The 15,036-nt window shown below is 47.4% G+C and overlaps 1 protein-coding gene across 2 annotated transcripts in view; it reads right to left on the bottom strand.

The window, feature by feature from the left end:
* RAB31 (RAB31, member RAS oncogene family) overlaps positions 1 to 15,036 on the bottom strand; it is an 81,568-nt gene that overhangs the window by 42,474 nt on the left and 24,058 nt on the right. For both annotated transcript variants that reach the window (XM_027525553.1, XM_027525552.1), the window contains exons 2-3: positions 8,932 to 9,011; positions 4,145 to 4,226 (exon numbers count right to left, since the gene is read on the bottom strand). In XM_027525553.1, the coding sequence (XP_027381354.1) occupies positions 4,145 to 4,226; positions 8,932 to 9,011 (162 nt within the window). The remainder of the gene's footprint in view (positions 1 to 4,144; positions 4,227 to 8,931; positions 9,012 to 15,036) is intronic.

Genomic DNA, 15,036 nt, shown 5'->3' with positions numbered 1-15,036 from the left:
AATGCACTCTTATACACAGAAGAAACGCTAGTTGGAAAAGATACATGCACCCCTATGTTCATAGCATCACTATTCACAACAGCCAAGACGTGGTAACAACCTAAGTGTCCATCAACAGAGGAACAGATAAAGAAAATGCGGTACTTACAAACTGTGGGATATTACTCAGACATAAAAAAGAATGAAACAACAGCTATGTGGATGAACCTAGAGATTATTATACTAAGTGAAGTAAGTCAGACAGAGAAAGACAAATATCACATGATATCACTTATATGTGAAATCTAAAACATGACACCAATAAGCTTATTTATGAAACAGACTCACAGACACAGAGCACAGACTTGTAGTTACCAAGAGGGACAGAGGGCTGAAGACGGACGATGGACTGGGAGTCTGGGATTAGCAGATGCAAGCTATTTCACACAGGATGGATAAACAAGGTCCTACTCTACAGCACAGGGAACTATATTCAATATCCTATGATAAACCATAATGGAAAAGAATATGGAAAGAATACATATGTGTGTGTGTATAACTGAGCCACTTTGCTATTCAGCAGAAATTAACACGACTACACTAAATCAACTACACTTCAATAAAATTTACAACAAACAAAAAAGAGTGAATGCACTCTTCTACAAGAACAGGAGACCAGGATCCTTTTACATCTTCAGTGCTCAGAGGGAAAAGTCATCCTTGGAGAGTACAAATCTGTGCCACATCTAGTGTAGACACAGCACCACAGTAAGTAGGACATTGACAGGAGCGCTCTGTGTGCCAGGCAGACTCAGACACGGTCCAGTTTTGAGGAGTCGTCACATGCAAAGCACCGCGCTGAGCAGTTAAATCTGTCTCGATACGGTCAACTCATAAATCCAAAGAGACTGGGTTTAGCATTGTAAAAACTAAGGAGAACAGCAGTAGATTTCTACAACGATAAGGAGGGAAAATAAAATGCACTGGACTCCAGCGATTAATGAGAGAACCAATTGCAATCCGCACCAGCAACAGCAGGGAGTTTATTTTTAGCTCAAACATGAGGCAACGTCATTACAAGCACGATTAAGTCCAGCATGAAGCTGCCAAAACGACTGAAAAATTGCCATCACTGGAGCGAGAGCAGGCTGCATGGGGGGACGAGGCAAGGTCAGCCTGGGGGGAGCACGCCAGAGGGATCCATGACCACGAGGTCAGGCGGACTCTGTCCACTCACGCTCCACAAACCTGGATTCGCCTGAAATGACCACCCAAACCCAAGCCCCCTTCCCTGGAGTACAAGAAGAAGCCCTAATATGAGGCTTATGCTTTTCAAATTATAGACACAGTGATATAGTCACAGGTATCTACAACCTGAGAGATACATTTTAGAAAAGCAATTAGAATAATTAAAAATACAGGCCTATGAAAGAAATGTTACGGTGCTTTTGCTTTGAGATGCTAAGTGGGCCAGACTCCAAACTCTGATAGTCACGTTAGAGTCAAATTTCACCCAAAGTAATTGATCTCATGACTATTAGACTAGGTAAGTCAATGTCAAGAACCCTGCTTCAATCACACAGAAATCTCCCTCTAGGGACACTTCAACACAAGTGAAAACAGCAGGTTATAAAGAATCAGGATCCTATTGATAAGAAATTATCCCACACACACACAGTCAGCTATCTGGAGAATGGCCACCTAATGTCAACAATAGAAATAATACCTGGGCCGTGGGATTTTGGATCATTTTAATTGTGCGGTTTTGTGTGCTTTTTTCCCATCAATACAGAACTATCAATCCCAGGACCCAGACTGCTCGATTCAGAGTTCTGCTTTATACCTTCTTGGCTGTGTGGTCTTGACCAGGTTACTCAACCTCTCTGAGCCAGGGTGACCTCCCCTGTGGATGGCGATCAAGACAGTCCCAGCTGAGCGCCGTGAGTGGGCTACACGCATTAGTGTAGTAAGCACGCAGTAAGCACTGAGCACAAGACCGGGGCACAGCCTAGAGGACATGCAGCGCCAGAAAGAGCCGCAATGCTGCCTCTCCGTGTAAAACAGACTTACGACACTCTGGAAGAGCTGCTGCAGGGGCTTCCCTGGTGGCTCAGTGGTAAAGAATCTGCCTGCCAACGCAGGAGACACAGCTACGATCCCTGGTCCGGGAAGATCCCACATGCCGCAGAGCAACTAAGCCTGTGGGCCATAACTACAGAGCCTGTGCTCCAGAGCCTAGGAGCTGCAGCAAGAAGCCACTGCAATAAGATGCCACTGCGCCACAACTAGAGAGTGCCCCTGCTCACTGCAACTAGAGAAAAGCCCCTGCGCGCAGCAAGGAACACCGCACAGCCAGAGACAAGTAAATAAAATTAGTTTTTAAAAAGCAGCTGCATAAGCAACTATTTCATGAGCAAAAGTAACATGGGGAAGAAGAAAACCTCTTTGCTTAAGGAACAACCCCCAACTCCAAAAACAGAAATCTAGCTGATCGCTACAGAGAACACACAGGGACATAGAGAAGAGACCCCTACACTATCACTTCCCTTGGACTCCAGCCCCCTAATTTTGGGAGTGGGTATGGCCCATGGTCAGAGAGAAAGGGGCCCCAGGTAGCAGCTTCCTGTGTGCTAATCTGAGTTCTCGATTCCACAGCGAAGTAGCAGATGTTCTAACAAGGGTAGCATTTGAGGCCAGAAGATTCGTCCTCATTAAAGGAAAGGAAACCTCTGAGACAGCTTCATCTACAAACACTGGAATGTTCATTTTAAGAGGGGATTTATAGAAAATGAAATTCGTATAAACACACACTTGGTGTGTGAGGAGCTGATAATGAAAATGATGGATTATCCTGAGTCCTGGATTCTCCTGTGAGAGGCAGACGGTTGACAGAATCGACGAGCGAACTGAGGGGCATATTAGAGGTTGGTGAAGGCTGTGGGCTTCCCTGGTAGCGCAGTGGTTAAAGAACTCGCCTCCCAATGCAGGAGGCATGGGTTCAGTCCCTGGATTGGGAAGATCCTCTGGAGAAGGAAATGGCAACCCACTTCAGGATGCTTGTCTGGGAAATCCCATGGACAGAGGAGACTGACAGAGGAGTCTATGGGGTCGCAAAGTTGTGTCCAGGGGACACACCTGAGCACCTGAACACACATAGCAAGGGCTGTGGAGCAAAAGGGAGCGAGCTGGGGTGGGGAGTGAGGAAGTGCTAACATTCTAAGTGGGGTGGGAAGAGACGGCAACATCTGAGCTGGGAACAGACCAGGGCAGGTTCAACCTGTCTTACTCTGCGATAACCAGCTCTGGGGCCAGTTTTGATTGGTTAAGAGAAGGTACTGGTGAGCCCTGTGTTCACCCATCAAGGCCACTCCTCTCAACTCTGATAACATATGCCCTAGTTATTACATTCCCTGCTCCCCTGCTCGAGACAGTCTGTGGGTATCTATTGTTTCACCTTTTAAAATCTAGAGATGGAGCTTCTGGAGTTATCTTCTCCATAAACATTTTCAGGAACTAAAAAGAATTAGGAATAAGAGATGCGAGGAGATAGTGAAGGACAGGGAAGCCTGGAATGCTGCAGTGCAGGGGGGATCACAAAGAGCTGGACACAACTTAGGCTCTGAACAACAACAGGAATAAGACAGCCATCATCCATTATTCCTGGTAACCCAGGACCCATTCCCTCGTTTCCCAGGATGGGAACCCAGACTTCAGGAAACAAAGCCTGTCCAGCTCCCAGGCCATGGAGCTCGGGTGGAACTCAGCACAGCCACCTCCTGGGGCAAGTGCACTCCCTGGCCCCGCCAGCAGGGGCGCCACATCCCCTGAGCACACAGCTCAGACCAGGTAGAGGAGGAGCCTCCTGCCTGGGAAGAGCTGCTCTATTTTTGGGGTTGCTGAGCCAGGGGGTCAGCCTAAAAAGAAGTCAATTTCAAGGTCAGCAAGCAAAGAAAATGGAATAGAGTCGTGCAGCTTTGACGGGCACATTGGCAGGGATGGGATTCAGCCCCTTCCCGTTCCTCATGCCTAAAGAGCGTGTTTCCTTTTGTGCTTAACTCATTTGAAGCTGGGTTTCTATCACTAGTCACCAAGTCTTGCCAGATACAAAGAAACCAGTGCTGTTTGGCAGCGTTTCCCCAGGAAGCCAGCAGCAGCGTGTCCTTACCCGTTCCTGACCAGCAGTGTCCCAGATGAGGAACTTGTGAAGTTCATTTCCACAAGGCACAGTTTTGGTCATAAAAGACGCCCTGAAAAAGAGAAGCAACATTGGCACATTACCGATCACCCCCGCGACCTTCACGAAGACTCTGTTTCCAACAGGTGATGGCGGGGCCTTGGCAGGACCCCATAGGCTCTCCTCTAGGGTCCATGGAGAGGAAAGGGGACCTGTCACCCCAAAGAAGAAATCCCGCCTCTTCTGTTAGTCCAACAAGGGACTTGGGCGGGGGGAGGCAAAAAGTGTATTCAGAACACTGTGTTTCAAAACACTTATCTTCAACAGTCCTAAGACATTAGATGCTTGAAATCAGGGAAAAAAAAACTTAAGATTTTAAAAATGTATCATCACCACAATTAAGAGTGAAAACAGCAGCTGTATCCGGGCACATGAGAGTGTGGGCCTTGCAGAGGTGTAAACAGTGGTGCATACTCCCTGCTCTTTGACCCCAGCACTGACAGCAACCTTTAGAATACTGTGTCTCACCCTCATCCTGCTTGTGCAAATGCAGGGATAAAGATGGGTAGATGAACAAATACTTGTTTTCTCCATGAAAAAGGGAGGATTTGAAACTCTCAGTAGATAATGAAACACTTGATACTTTTTTTTTGCATAGTTCCTCTTAAGCTTTTTCTCAGTGCTCAGAAAAGATGTAAAAGTCTAACACAAGGAATGTTGAGTAGCCTTAGTTTTTTTTTTTTTCCTGTGTGATAAAGTTTCCCATTCATTAAACAACACAAGCCTCTGACTGTGCGAGAAGCAGGCACAAGGAGCCTCCTGACGTGGTGTGGTCAGTACACGCATCACCTGTTCACCTGTGCAGAGTTCCTGCCAAAAAATGTTTAGTGTGAATTTAATCGTGAGGATGCAATCCAGTAAATCTGGAATAGGCAACATTCTAACAGATGATGGGCCCAAATGCTTGGAGCAAGTCAATGTCCTGAAAAGTGAACAAAACCAAAGACCGGGGGTGGGGTGTGGGGGGTTGTTTTAGAATCTAGATTAAGAGAGAGGAAAGAGACAAACCCACCAAATGCACTGTATGGAACTTGACTGGACCCTGGATTAGTGGGAAAAGTACTCCAAAGTTTTGAGAACAAATGAAATTGGCAAAATGAAAATTTAGACTATATGTCAGATATGATCACTGAACCAAATTTACTTTCTAGGGACAATAAAGGTGTCCTCCTCTTGTTCTTCTCAGGATGCAGACTGGAGTTTGCAGGGGTAAGCATCAGGATGTCTTCCCTCACTCTCACGGACCCCAAGGGCCCTCACAGTCCAGCAAGAGCCAGCCCTGCCACCACTCAGTGCTCAGCCTGGTAAGATTTCCTCAATTTCTACTCTTCCCTGAGACTAAGGGCAGACCACAGAAGTTCCAGGGAGGAAGATATTCGTCCCTGTAGGTCCCATGACTGTCCCCACAATGTACTGAACACCACGGTGAATAGTCAGATTATTATTAACACGCAATTGCACTAGATGGAAATTCTAAGCATTTTTCTAAGTGATATAACCTAACATGATCAAAATCACATCTGCCGCATGACATTTCATTTCTTTAAGAGTTCTTAAACTGTACGTCCCAGCTTATTCGTCAGAGCAAATACACTCCAAAAATCAAAATCTCTTGATGACTTTTCTCATTATAAAAGCAATATTAGTACTTTATTAAAAATTAGTACTTCATTAAAAAATTTTTTTAATGAATATAAAGGAGGAACATAAAATCAGTTGTAATTTCACTACCCAGTCATAATCACTGCTAATAAGTTGATACTGCCTTCCAAATGGTGTTGACACAACTTTTATCCCCCAAGTCGATGGTACACAGATTTTATATCTCCTGCACTTGATATATCGTGGACATCTTTCTATTTCTGTGCCTACAGATCAGCATCATTACCTGGTGACTGCATATTACACACCATGTCATGGTCCCCTATTTTTCACTATTATGACAATGGTTAAATGAATATCCTTGAACCTGAATCTTTGTGTCCTTGTACAACTATTCTTTGGACTTCTTAGAAGCATATATTCTCCACATTGCTATGCTCACCAAATGGTAGCTTGTACCTAGATCTACACCCGCTGAAATGTATGAGATGATTTTTTCCGCAAACAAGAGCCTCTCGAATCTGCTCCAGGATGACACACAGGAAATGGTATTTCATTTCTGGTATGTGTCATGGTTGTCATAAGTCTGACATCATTTTAGTATTTTCTCTTCAGTTGTTTTCCTTTTGTGAATCTTTAGTTCATGACCTTTGCCTACTTTTTAGCGGGGATGGTCATCCCGCTTCTTATGTCCTTTTTGACTATTTTATACCAACTTTTTGTAACAGTGTATTAAAAAAAATTTTTTTTTCCAGTTTAACCTTCACCCTTTAACTTGGCTTATGGAACAGTTTCCAAAAATGCTTTTTAAAATTGTACGTAGACAGCGATATCAACATTTTGTCTTGATGCTTATTTTTGTTTTTACATTGATGTAAGTCAGATTTTCTCAGGTGGCTCGGTGGTAAAGTAGAAAAGAATCTGCCTGCCAATGCAGCAGATGCAAGTTCAATCCTGGGTCAGGAAGATCTCCTGGAGAAAGAATTGGCAACCCACTCCAATATTCTTGCCTGGGAAATCCCAAGGATAGAGGAGCCTGGCAGGCTACAGTCCATGGGGTCGCAGAAAATCAGACATGACCTAGCGACTAAACAACAAGTCACTTACCAACTAAACAAGTCACTTAGCAACTAAACAACAAATCAGATTTTCATTCATTCTTCAATATATTCTAGGCAATGGGATAAATAACACAGCAACTCTGCTCACAAAAAGTTCTCAGGTTTAGAAAACTAAGTTCATGCCTTTAAAATCTTAAACTTTTATGAGCTAGGGGAAAAAAATATACCCAGACTACGCTTTTCACTTTACAGATAAGACGGAGGTAAGCCTGAGACCTGAAATGGCCTTGACCCTGGTCAAGAAAGAATCTGATGGCACAGTCAGGAGAGAAGACAGAGCCTCATGGCCACCCCGGGGGATGAGGGTCACAGTCCCTGTTTGCTCATCTGTGAAATAGGCCCTAAATCCACCCTGCGTGATCTATGGGCTGCTTCAGGGTCAAATGAGGAAATGACAGCTGTGAAGTCCCCGTTGGTATACAGTGAGCCCACGAGGAACAGCTCTAGTGAAAGTAGCAATGCATATCATACCATAGATATGCATGTATTCACCTATATGTGGGGCTTCCCTGGTGGCTCAACTGGTAAAGAATCTGCCTGCTAATGCAGGAGATGCTAGAGATGGGGGTTTGATCCCTGAGTCAGGAAGATCCCCTGGAGGAGGGCATGGCAACACACTCCAGGATTCTTGCCTGGAGAATCCCATGGACAGAGGAGCCTGGCGGGCTACAGTCCATGAGGTCGCAAAGAGTTGGACATGGCTGAACATGCACACACACACACATACCTATATGTGCAGACACCTCTCTCTGTTCCTGATTTCCTGCCACTAGGAGAAAGACGATTACTGTTTGAAATGAAGACTGACAACCATTGCTCTTTTGGTTGGGTTTTTGTTTTTTTTTCCCAGCCTCCTTGCTAGCTTTCAACTTCAGACTCTCAGGCGTCTTTGCTTCCCGAGCAATGGGGGTGAGCAATGCTGAACTGGCTTCACTACCTGCGGGAAGCAGAATCTGGCAGAGAAGAAACATGATGTCCTTGTAAAGGTCAAACTAGAAAGAGAGGTGCACACGTCTGTTCATGATGCCGACAATCTGCTTGAATAGCAGTCAGGGTTTCTCATGAGTCATCGGGTGACAAGGATGAATTTTTGGTGCAGAAACAATGCCCTTTCAGAGCCTGAGGTCTTTCCCAAGGCAGTGATCACCGTGGGAGGTGGTGGACTCCCAGTGGACTCGATGGCTGTGAGTCAGAAGCTTGCCGTGTGCCCTGCCGTGAATCTTCTCCACTCAAGGCTGATGGAGGCCGTTGCCCTGTCCTCATCCATCCTACCCAGTTCCCCAAATTGATACACTCGTTGTTTCCCTGCTGAGGAAAACCAAACCTTGTTCTCTGCAGAGAGCATGCTGTCTTTGTGGAGAAAAACACACTGGGCCAAGTACTAAGATGGTGAAAAATTAACCACCTGCAAAACAGCACAGCAGAAGCACATCTGGTAAAGGCATCCGAAGCAAGGAGAAAGCGAACAAAAGTGCTCTCACGTCCCAAGGCTGGGGTCTGGGGGTCTGGGCAGGGCAGGGGGTAGGAGGGCAGTCCTCCCTTCCCCCTCCCAAGCATCGGAACAGAGAAGCCGACACTGGATTAAGCCAGGAAAGGAAAATCAATCTGCCCACGAGCCGTGCAGACGGTTCTGCTGTGAGTGGACGCATTCCCAGGTTTCCTGGCAGGCAGGTTCAAGCAAGACCTTCGTCCCAGATCGTCCCAGATCTCGACTTCCATCTGGAAATAAAGTCGGCGTGATCTGCAGAATAACGCACTCGGAGATCAAGGAAACAACCCAAGGCAGCAGTGAGGGCGGCTGGCGCAGGGTGGAGGGGACTGCAGGGACAGGAAGACTGGACACACCGCCCAAGTCCCTGAGTTGTGTCCAAGTCTTCACAGTCGGGACTGAGTCTCCCTGGCCGGGATGAACACCCCGGAAGGCTCAGACACTGTGACCTCTCTGGGTACTTAGAAAGGAAGAAAGGTGGATCGGAAGAACAGATGAGAACTTACCCAATGGTCGGGCTGATGTTGTGGTCAAAGTGATCCTGGACAAATCGACACACGATGCTGGACTTCCCCACTCCAGTGTCCTGGAAGAGGACGAGAATACAGCCATGAAGACCATGGGGGCGGATTCTGACCCAGTATAAACAGAACCCAGCACAGAGGAGCTTACTTCCAGCTGGGGGGAAGTGGGACATTTTCTTCTATTTCATACCAGAAATTTTGACAATGAAGTTGTATTGCCTCCATAAAAGAAGTAAGCTAAAAGTAAATTTCAGAAACATGTGCCATCTATACACAATAATTAACCTAGAACTGCCATGTTTCAATACATGTGCTTCCAGAAACTTGGAAATTTGGGGAGGGATCTAAGAAGTATGGCAACATATCACTTTGTTTTGGTAGAAACTGATTTTATTCAAACCTTTAGCACTCTAAAAAGACGTAACCTATTTTTCTAGGTATCATCCTGTAAGAACGATAAATTCTAATTATTGCATGTTTATCATTTTCTCTCTAGAATCTGATGGCTGCATAAGAACCTCCAGTTTTGCTCAATTGTACAGCTCTTTCTCTGTTAAATAATTCTATAAAGCTGTTAGGAAAGGGGTCCACTCACTCACTGGAAACAGACACATGCATTTTTCTCTGTGTGTGCATGCAAAGTTGCTCAGTCGTGTCTGACTCTTTGCGACCTGACTGTAGCCAGCCAGGCTACAGTCAGGTCCAGGCAAGAATACTGGAGTGGTTGCTATTTCTTCCTCCAGGGGATCATCCAGACTCAGGAATCGAACCTGCGTTTCTTAGTCTCCTGCATTGGCAGGCGGGTTCTTTACCACTAGTGCCACCTGGGAAGTCCCACGTGCATTTTCCTCCAGTCCTTTCCAAATCCCTTGTCAAATGGTTTAAGGAATAAAAAAAAAACACATTCACAAGGTCAAAGAGATGGGAGAAGAGACAACCATCAGACAAGTGAGGACAAAGAGGAACAGTTGGGGGAGGGAGGGTGGGGTCACTGTGAAAGAAGGAGCCGGAGCCTAAGGGCCTGCAGCAGGGGGAGCAAGTCAGTCCCACCCACATTCCCTGCAGGTACCAAGAGCTGGAGGCAGTGCTAGAATCAGAATATCGGAACCAGAGGCAAGACCGCAGAGAATCACACCTAGGCGCCCCAGACACGGGATCAGGGGAGGGATGTTCTGGGAGGATGCTGGAGGATGCTGGAGGCTGACTCCAGAAAACCTGTGTCAGAAACAGGCTGGCTCACGACCCTGCACACAGCTTGGGTTGGGGCCGGGGGAGCTACTCACCCAACCCTGCCCCACCCTGTTGAAGCCCAGATGGAAGAGGCAAGTGTGTCTCCCCACTTGCAGACCCAGCTATGAACACGTGGAGTCCCCCAACTAGAGGCCACGTGTGCCCCCACCCACCAGCCCCTGTGTGCAAACAGAGCTTTGGGGAGGCATTTTATTTTTTTAAACATTCTCCTTTTATTTATTTTTTTCTTTTGGCCAAGCCACGCAGCATGCCGGGGTTTTAGTTCCCTGCCCAGGGATCAAACCCATGCCCCCTGCATTGGAAGCATGCACCCCTAACCACTGGACCACCAGGGAAGTCCCTGGGGATGTATTTCAATCTTTTAAAAAGAAATACTCATCTAAGAAATACCGGAGATCTACACCCACAGAAAAGTAGAGGATGCATTTTTAGAAGATCATTCAGAAAGTAAGACGGACCCTCAGATACTAAAAACATGATGACAAAAATGGAAACTTCAAAGGGAGAGTTGGCAAGGTGAAGTCCAGAGATTGCCCAGGAAGCAGGACAAAGGAGAACAAAGCTCCTGCCCCCGCTGCCCTTTGAGAGTGGCCGCACGGCGAGGAGATCCAGCACGCGAATCTGCTAGGGGAGGACTGCAGACCCTCGAGACAGAGAAGTGAGAGGGGAAAGAGACACACCTAGCCCAAGAAGGAAAAGACAGTGATGAGCTTCTCTTCAAAGCTTCACGTTAAAAGCCCGCAGATCAAGGAGAAAATGCTGAAGCTCAGAGAAAGGTGTTTTTCTCCAGACACTGAAACATGAAATGAGATTTGAAACACCACTGGCATCTGAATTATGGGCGTGCCCTCTCGCTCCCGCACTCAGGACAATCCTAGCAAACCCGGGGCGGGAGGGCCTCGGGCTTGGGATCCTCATCAGAAGGTCATTGTCCAGAAGGTGTCACTTCCCAGAGCATGTGGCCTGCACTGGCTCTAAGCCCCGGGAAAAAGCCGCACTAGACGCTACATCTTTGCAGCCCTGGGTCGATGTGCAGAGTTCAAAGAGGTGACGACAGAAAGGAAACGCCAGCTCCTTGGACTCCAGATCGATGCGACTGCTATTTCCAGCTGCATCCCCAGGAAGGACTCAGCTAACGCTTCTCAGTGTCCCCAAACCACAGCCCCGTCCTTCCCATCTGAGCTGAGCTTAAAGTCCTTGTGAAAGAGCAGACCCCTACCACCCTGCAGTCCTCGCAGCCCCAGCGACTCTGGACAGGAAGAACTGGGCTGCACCCGGGCCTCCCCCGTACCCAGCTGGGACAATGGCCCCTTGATAGCCTCCCCCCAGCAGCAGAGCCCTTGTCCTCTAAGGGAATGGCTGGCATCCAGGGCTCTGGCCCGAGGGGGCATTCTCATGGGCAGGACTCTGCTCCAGGGGGCATGTTTCGGAGCCCATTTACTTGCTCTGCCCAAGGGTTTCAGCTGCCAAGAGCTGACTCGTTAGAAAAGACCCTGATGCTGGGAAAGACTGAAGGCAGGAGGAGAAGGGGACAACAGAGGGCAAGATGGTTGGATGGCATCACCAACTCAACGGACATGAGTTCGAGCAAACTCCGGGAGATAGTGAAGGACAGGAAACCCTGGAGTGCTGCAGTCCATGGAATCCCAAAGAGTCGAACACAACTGAGTGACTGAACGACGACAAAATCATCTTGTGGGCTCAGAGGTTTTGTGACAACTTGGGGATTGCCTGCTCCCGGGCCTGCCATTCCCCTGCCGGCCACCAGGGGAAGGCCCTGCCCGCGGATGGCAGATGATGGCAGAGCAGGATGCAGGGCAGTTGTCATGAATCACTGAGCTGGGTGACTTCCTTTTCCTACAGGACCTCTTTCAGACAGTCACACACACACACAGAGGCAGGAGGAAAACGCCCCGGATCATGCCTGTCCCACAGGAAATTGCAAAGCTCTGAAGCAGCAACTCCTGGGTGGATAAAGGCATCCGAGGAACAACAGGAGGGCTGGGAGGCACAGGCTGCTCACCCCTTCTCCTCGGCCCCGTGACTTCCGGGGGACTCGACGCCCTTGGAAGGAAGCTGGCTCCGCTTCCTGAAATGACAGGACGTTGTTACAGCCCATCCAGCCCCGAGTCTGCAGGAAAGGAGGCTGTGTGGCTTCCCTGAGGGTCACACAGCAGGCTGGAGGGTCAGAGCACAGTTTTCCGAGTCCCGTGAAAACCCTACAGGCTCTCACCAGGTAAATCAACTCCCCGACAGATGTAAATGTCTTCTTAAGGAAGTCCACTTCTTAGACCCATGAGGAGGGCCTTTACTACTGCTTTCCAGGTTCACCACCCATAAGAGAGTCATTCTTCCTAAAGACACATCTGCTAGGTCTTGCCCCAATGGGAGGGGGACGTCCTGTCAGCTACCAAGGAGCCACCAGCATAAAACCAATTCTTTTCTTTTATTAATTGAGCATAGTTGATTTAAAATGTCATTCATCGTTAGTCTCAGGTGTACAGCACAGTGACTCAGTCACACACACACACACGTACATCTGTATCCATATCTATTCTTGGTCAGAGTCTTTTCCCTAATAGGTTGTGCTGCGTTGTGTGCTAACCTGCTTCAGTTGTGTCTGACTCTGTGAGACCCCATGGACTGTAGCCACCCGGGTTCCTCTGTCCGTGGGATACTGCAGGCAAGAATACTGGAGTGGTTGCCATGCCCTCCTCTGGGGGATTTTCCCAACCCGGGGATCGAATCGGGGTCTCTTCCTTCTCCTGTGCTGGCAGGCAAGTTCTTTATAACTAGCACCACCTGGGAAGCCCCTAGGTCACTTACACATCAGACCTAAACTTTCAAAGGAATCAGACAGGGTGTCAGTGCCAGGGCGACCAAGACTGCACAGGCCACCCCAAGACGCCAATAGGACGGCTGATGGCTGGGTTCCAAACTTTTAAAACTCAGGCATGCATCTTTCTGTTGACATAATGCTTTAAATAAATCATGATTCTTTCCCAAGCTTGGGCCTGCACTATAGCTCTCTACAATGAAGGCCCCAACATCCATTTATAATATTATTTCCATAGGAAACTTTATTCTACTTTCAAACTTGGGATTTCAGCCAGTACCAACCAGACTCTCAGGCCTGCAGTCCAAGCAGAACACTCCAGGAGTGAAGAGATCTTTGGGGAACATTTGATGTTCTGTTGCTAAGTCGTGTCCGACTCTTTGCGATCCCACGGACTGCAGCACGTCAGGCTTCCCTGTCCTTCACCATCTCCCGGAGTTTGCTCAAATTCATATCCATGGAGTTGGTGATGTTATTCAACCATCTCATCCTCTGTTGCCCGCCTTGGGGGACTCCTGCATTTGGACTCCAGGCATATTGCTAATAATCCCAACCCTTCTTCGGAGCAGAAGTGGACTAAACATTCACAGCGATGATGACAAAAGCTGAGCCCATAAAAGCTCCCAGCACCCAGCCAGGCATTTTCTATGGAGAAATGTCCACTATCATCTCCTGAAGCTTTGTTTCTGCTGTCGTCTCTCTTCTCTCCTTCTGTGACTCCGCTGTGCTTGTACTATACTTTTTCACCGTACCATGTACGTCTTTATCGTCTTTTCTTTATTTTCCATCTTTTATTTGTCTGAGTTTCAGTTTGGAATTATTCTGACCTATCTTCTAGTTCTTTTTAAAGATGTATTGAACATGATGATAAACCCATTTATTGATTTTCTGATATCAGTTATTGCATTTTTTCCACCATAAAATTTTCACAGTACAGTTTTCGATGGCATGCCAAAGTCTGAAATCATAACTTTTATTTCCTTGAACATAATAAACATGCATATATTATTATTTTAATATTTATTTTATTTATGTATTTGGCTGTGCTAGGACTCAGTTGCAGCACACTGGATTTTCGTGGCATCATCCAGAATCTTCTAGTTTAAAGTACATTGTCTAGATTCTAGTTTGGTTTCTATTGTTTGTGGAAAAGTTTTCAGTCGAATTGCCCTGTCTCCTCCTATCACTGCCTCACTCCTCCGACAAGTTAAAGAAGGAAAAGAACAAGGAAGATGCTTCTTAAAAGGGGAAGAACGGCGAGTCCCATCACCCTCCACTTCCGACATAGCAGCCCCGCTGCTTCTCAGCTTTTTCAGAGAACCCTTCGTCCCGATGCACAGACTCTGTGCAGCCAAGCAGACACTGCCGTGTGTCTGAGTCTTACAAAGTGTGACCTTAACTGTTTAAAAATTTGTCTAATCTTGTGTTTTACTTAATCTCACTTCTTTCCAGAGGAACCACCAGCTCTTCTGTCACCTTTCTTTCCGCTCAAGCAGCGCACGTGTGGGGTGGCGACTGGGCAAGCCAGGTTCTCCAGACAAATGGCCCCCTGTTCCCAGCGGGGAGCCCACCAGCCTGCATGGGCTCCCTGTACCGACGCGGGATTTTATTGTTCTATAATGTTCTTACAAAACACCCAATATTCACTCCTCCCAAGTTTCAGGTTTAGCAAATAAGGACACAGAATGATCATAATTGCAGCTTCTAATATGGTTCCCAGTGACTCCTGACACCTGGTATGTGGTCCCCTGTGTGTAGGCTAGGGGGTTTCCCAGGTAGCACAGCAGTAAAGACCCTGCCTGCCATTGGGAGTCGTAAGAGACGCTGGTTCGATCCCTGGGTCAGGAAGATCCCCTGGAGGAGGGCATGGCAACCCACTTCAGTATTCTTGCCTGGAGAATCCCATGGACAGAGGACCCTGGTGGGTTACAGTCCATGGGGTTGCAAAGAGTCTGATACAACTGAACCGACTTAGCACAGGCATGTGGCCTAGACCTAAC

The sequence above is a fragment of the Bos indicus x Bos taurus genome, chromosome 24 (assembly GCF_003369695.1).
Source record: "Bos indicus x Bos taurus breed Angus x Brahman F1 hybrid chromosome 24, Bos_hybrid_MaternalHap_v2.0, whole genome shotgun sequence".
Classification (NCBI taxonomy): domain Eukaryota; kingdom Metazoa; phylum Chordata; class Mammalia; order Artiodactyla; family Bovidae; genus Bos; species Bos indicus x Bos taurus.
The sequence above is the reverse complement of the archived record's forward strand: the minus strand, read 5'-3'. Positions and strand labels throughout refer to the sequence as shown.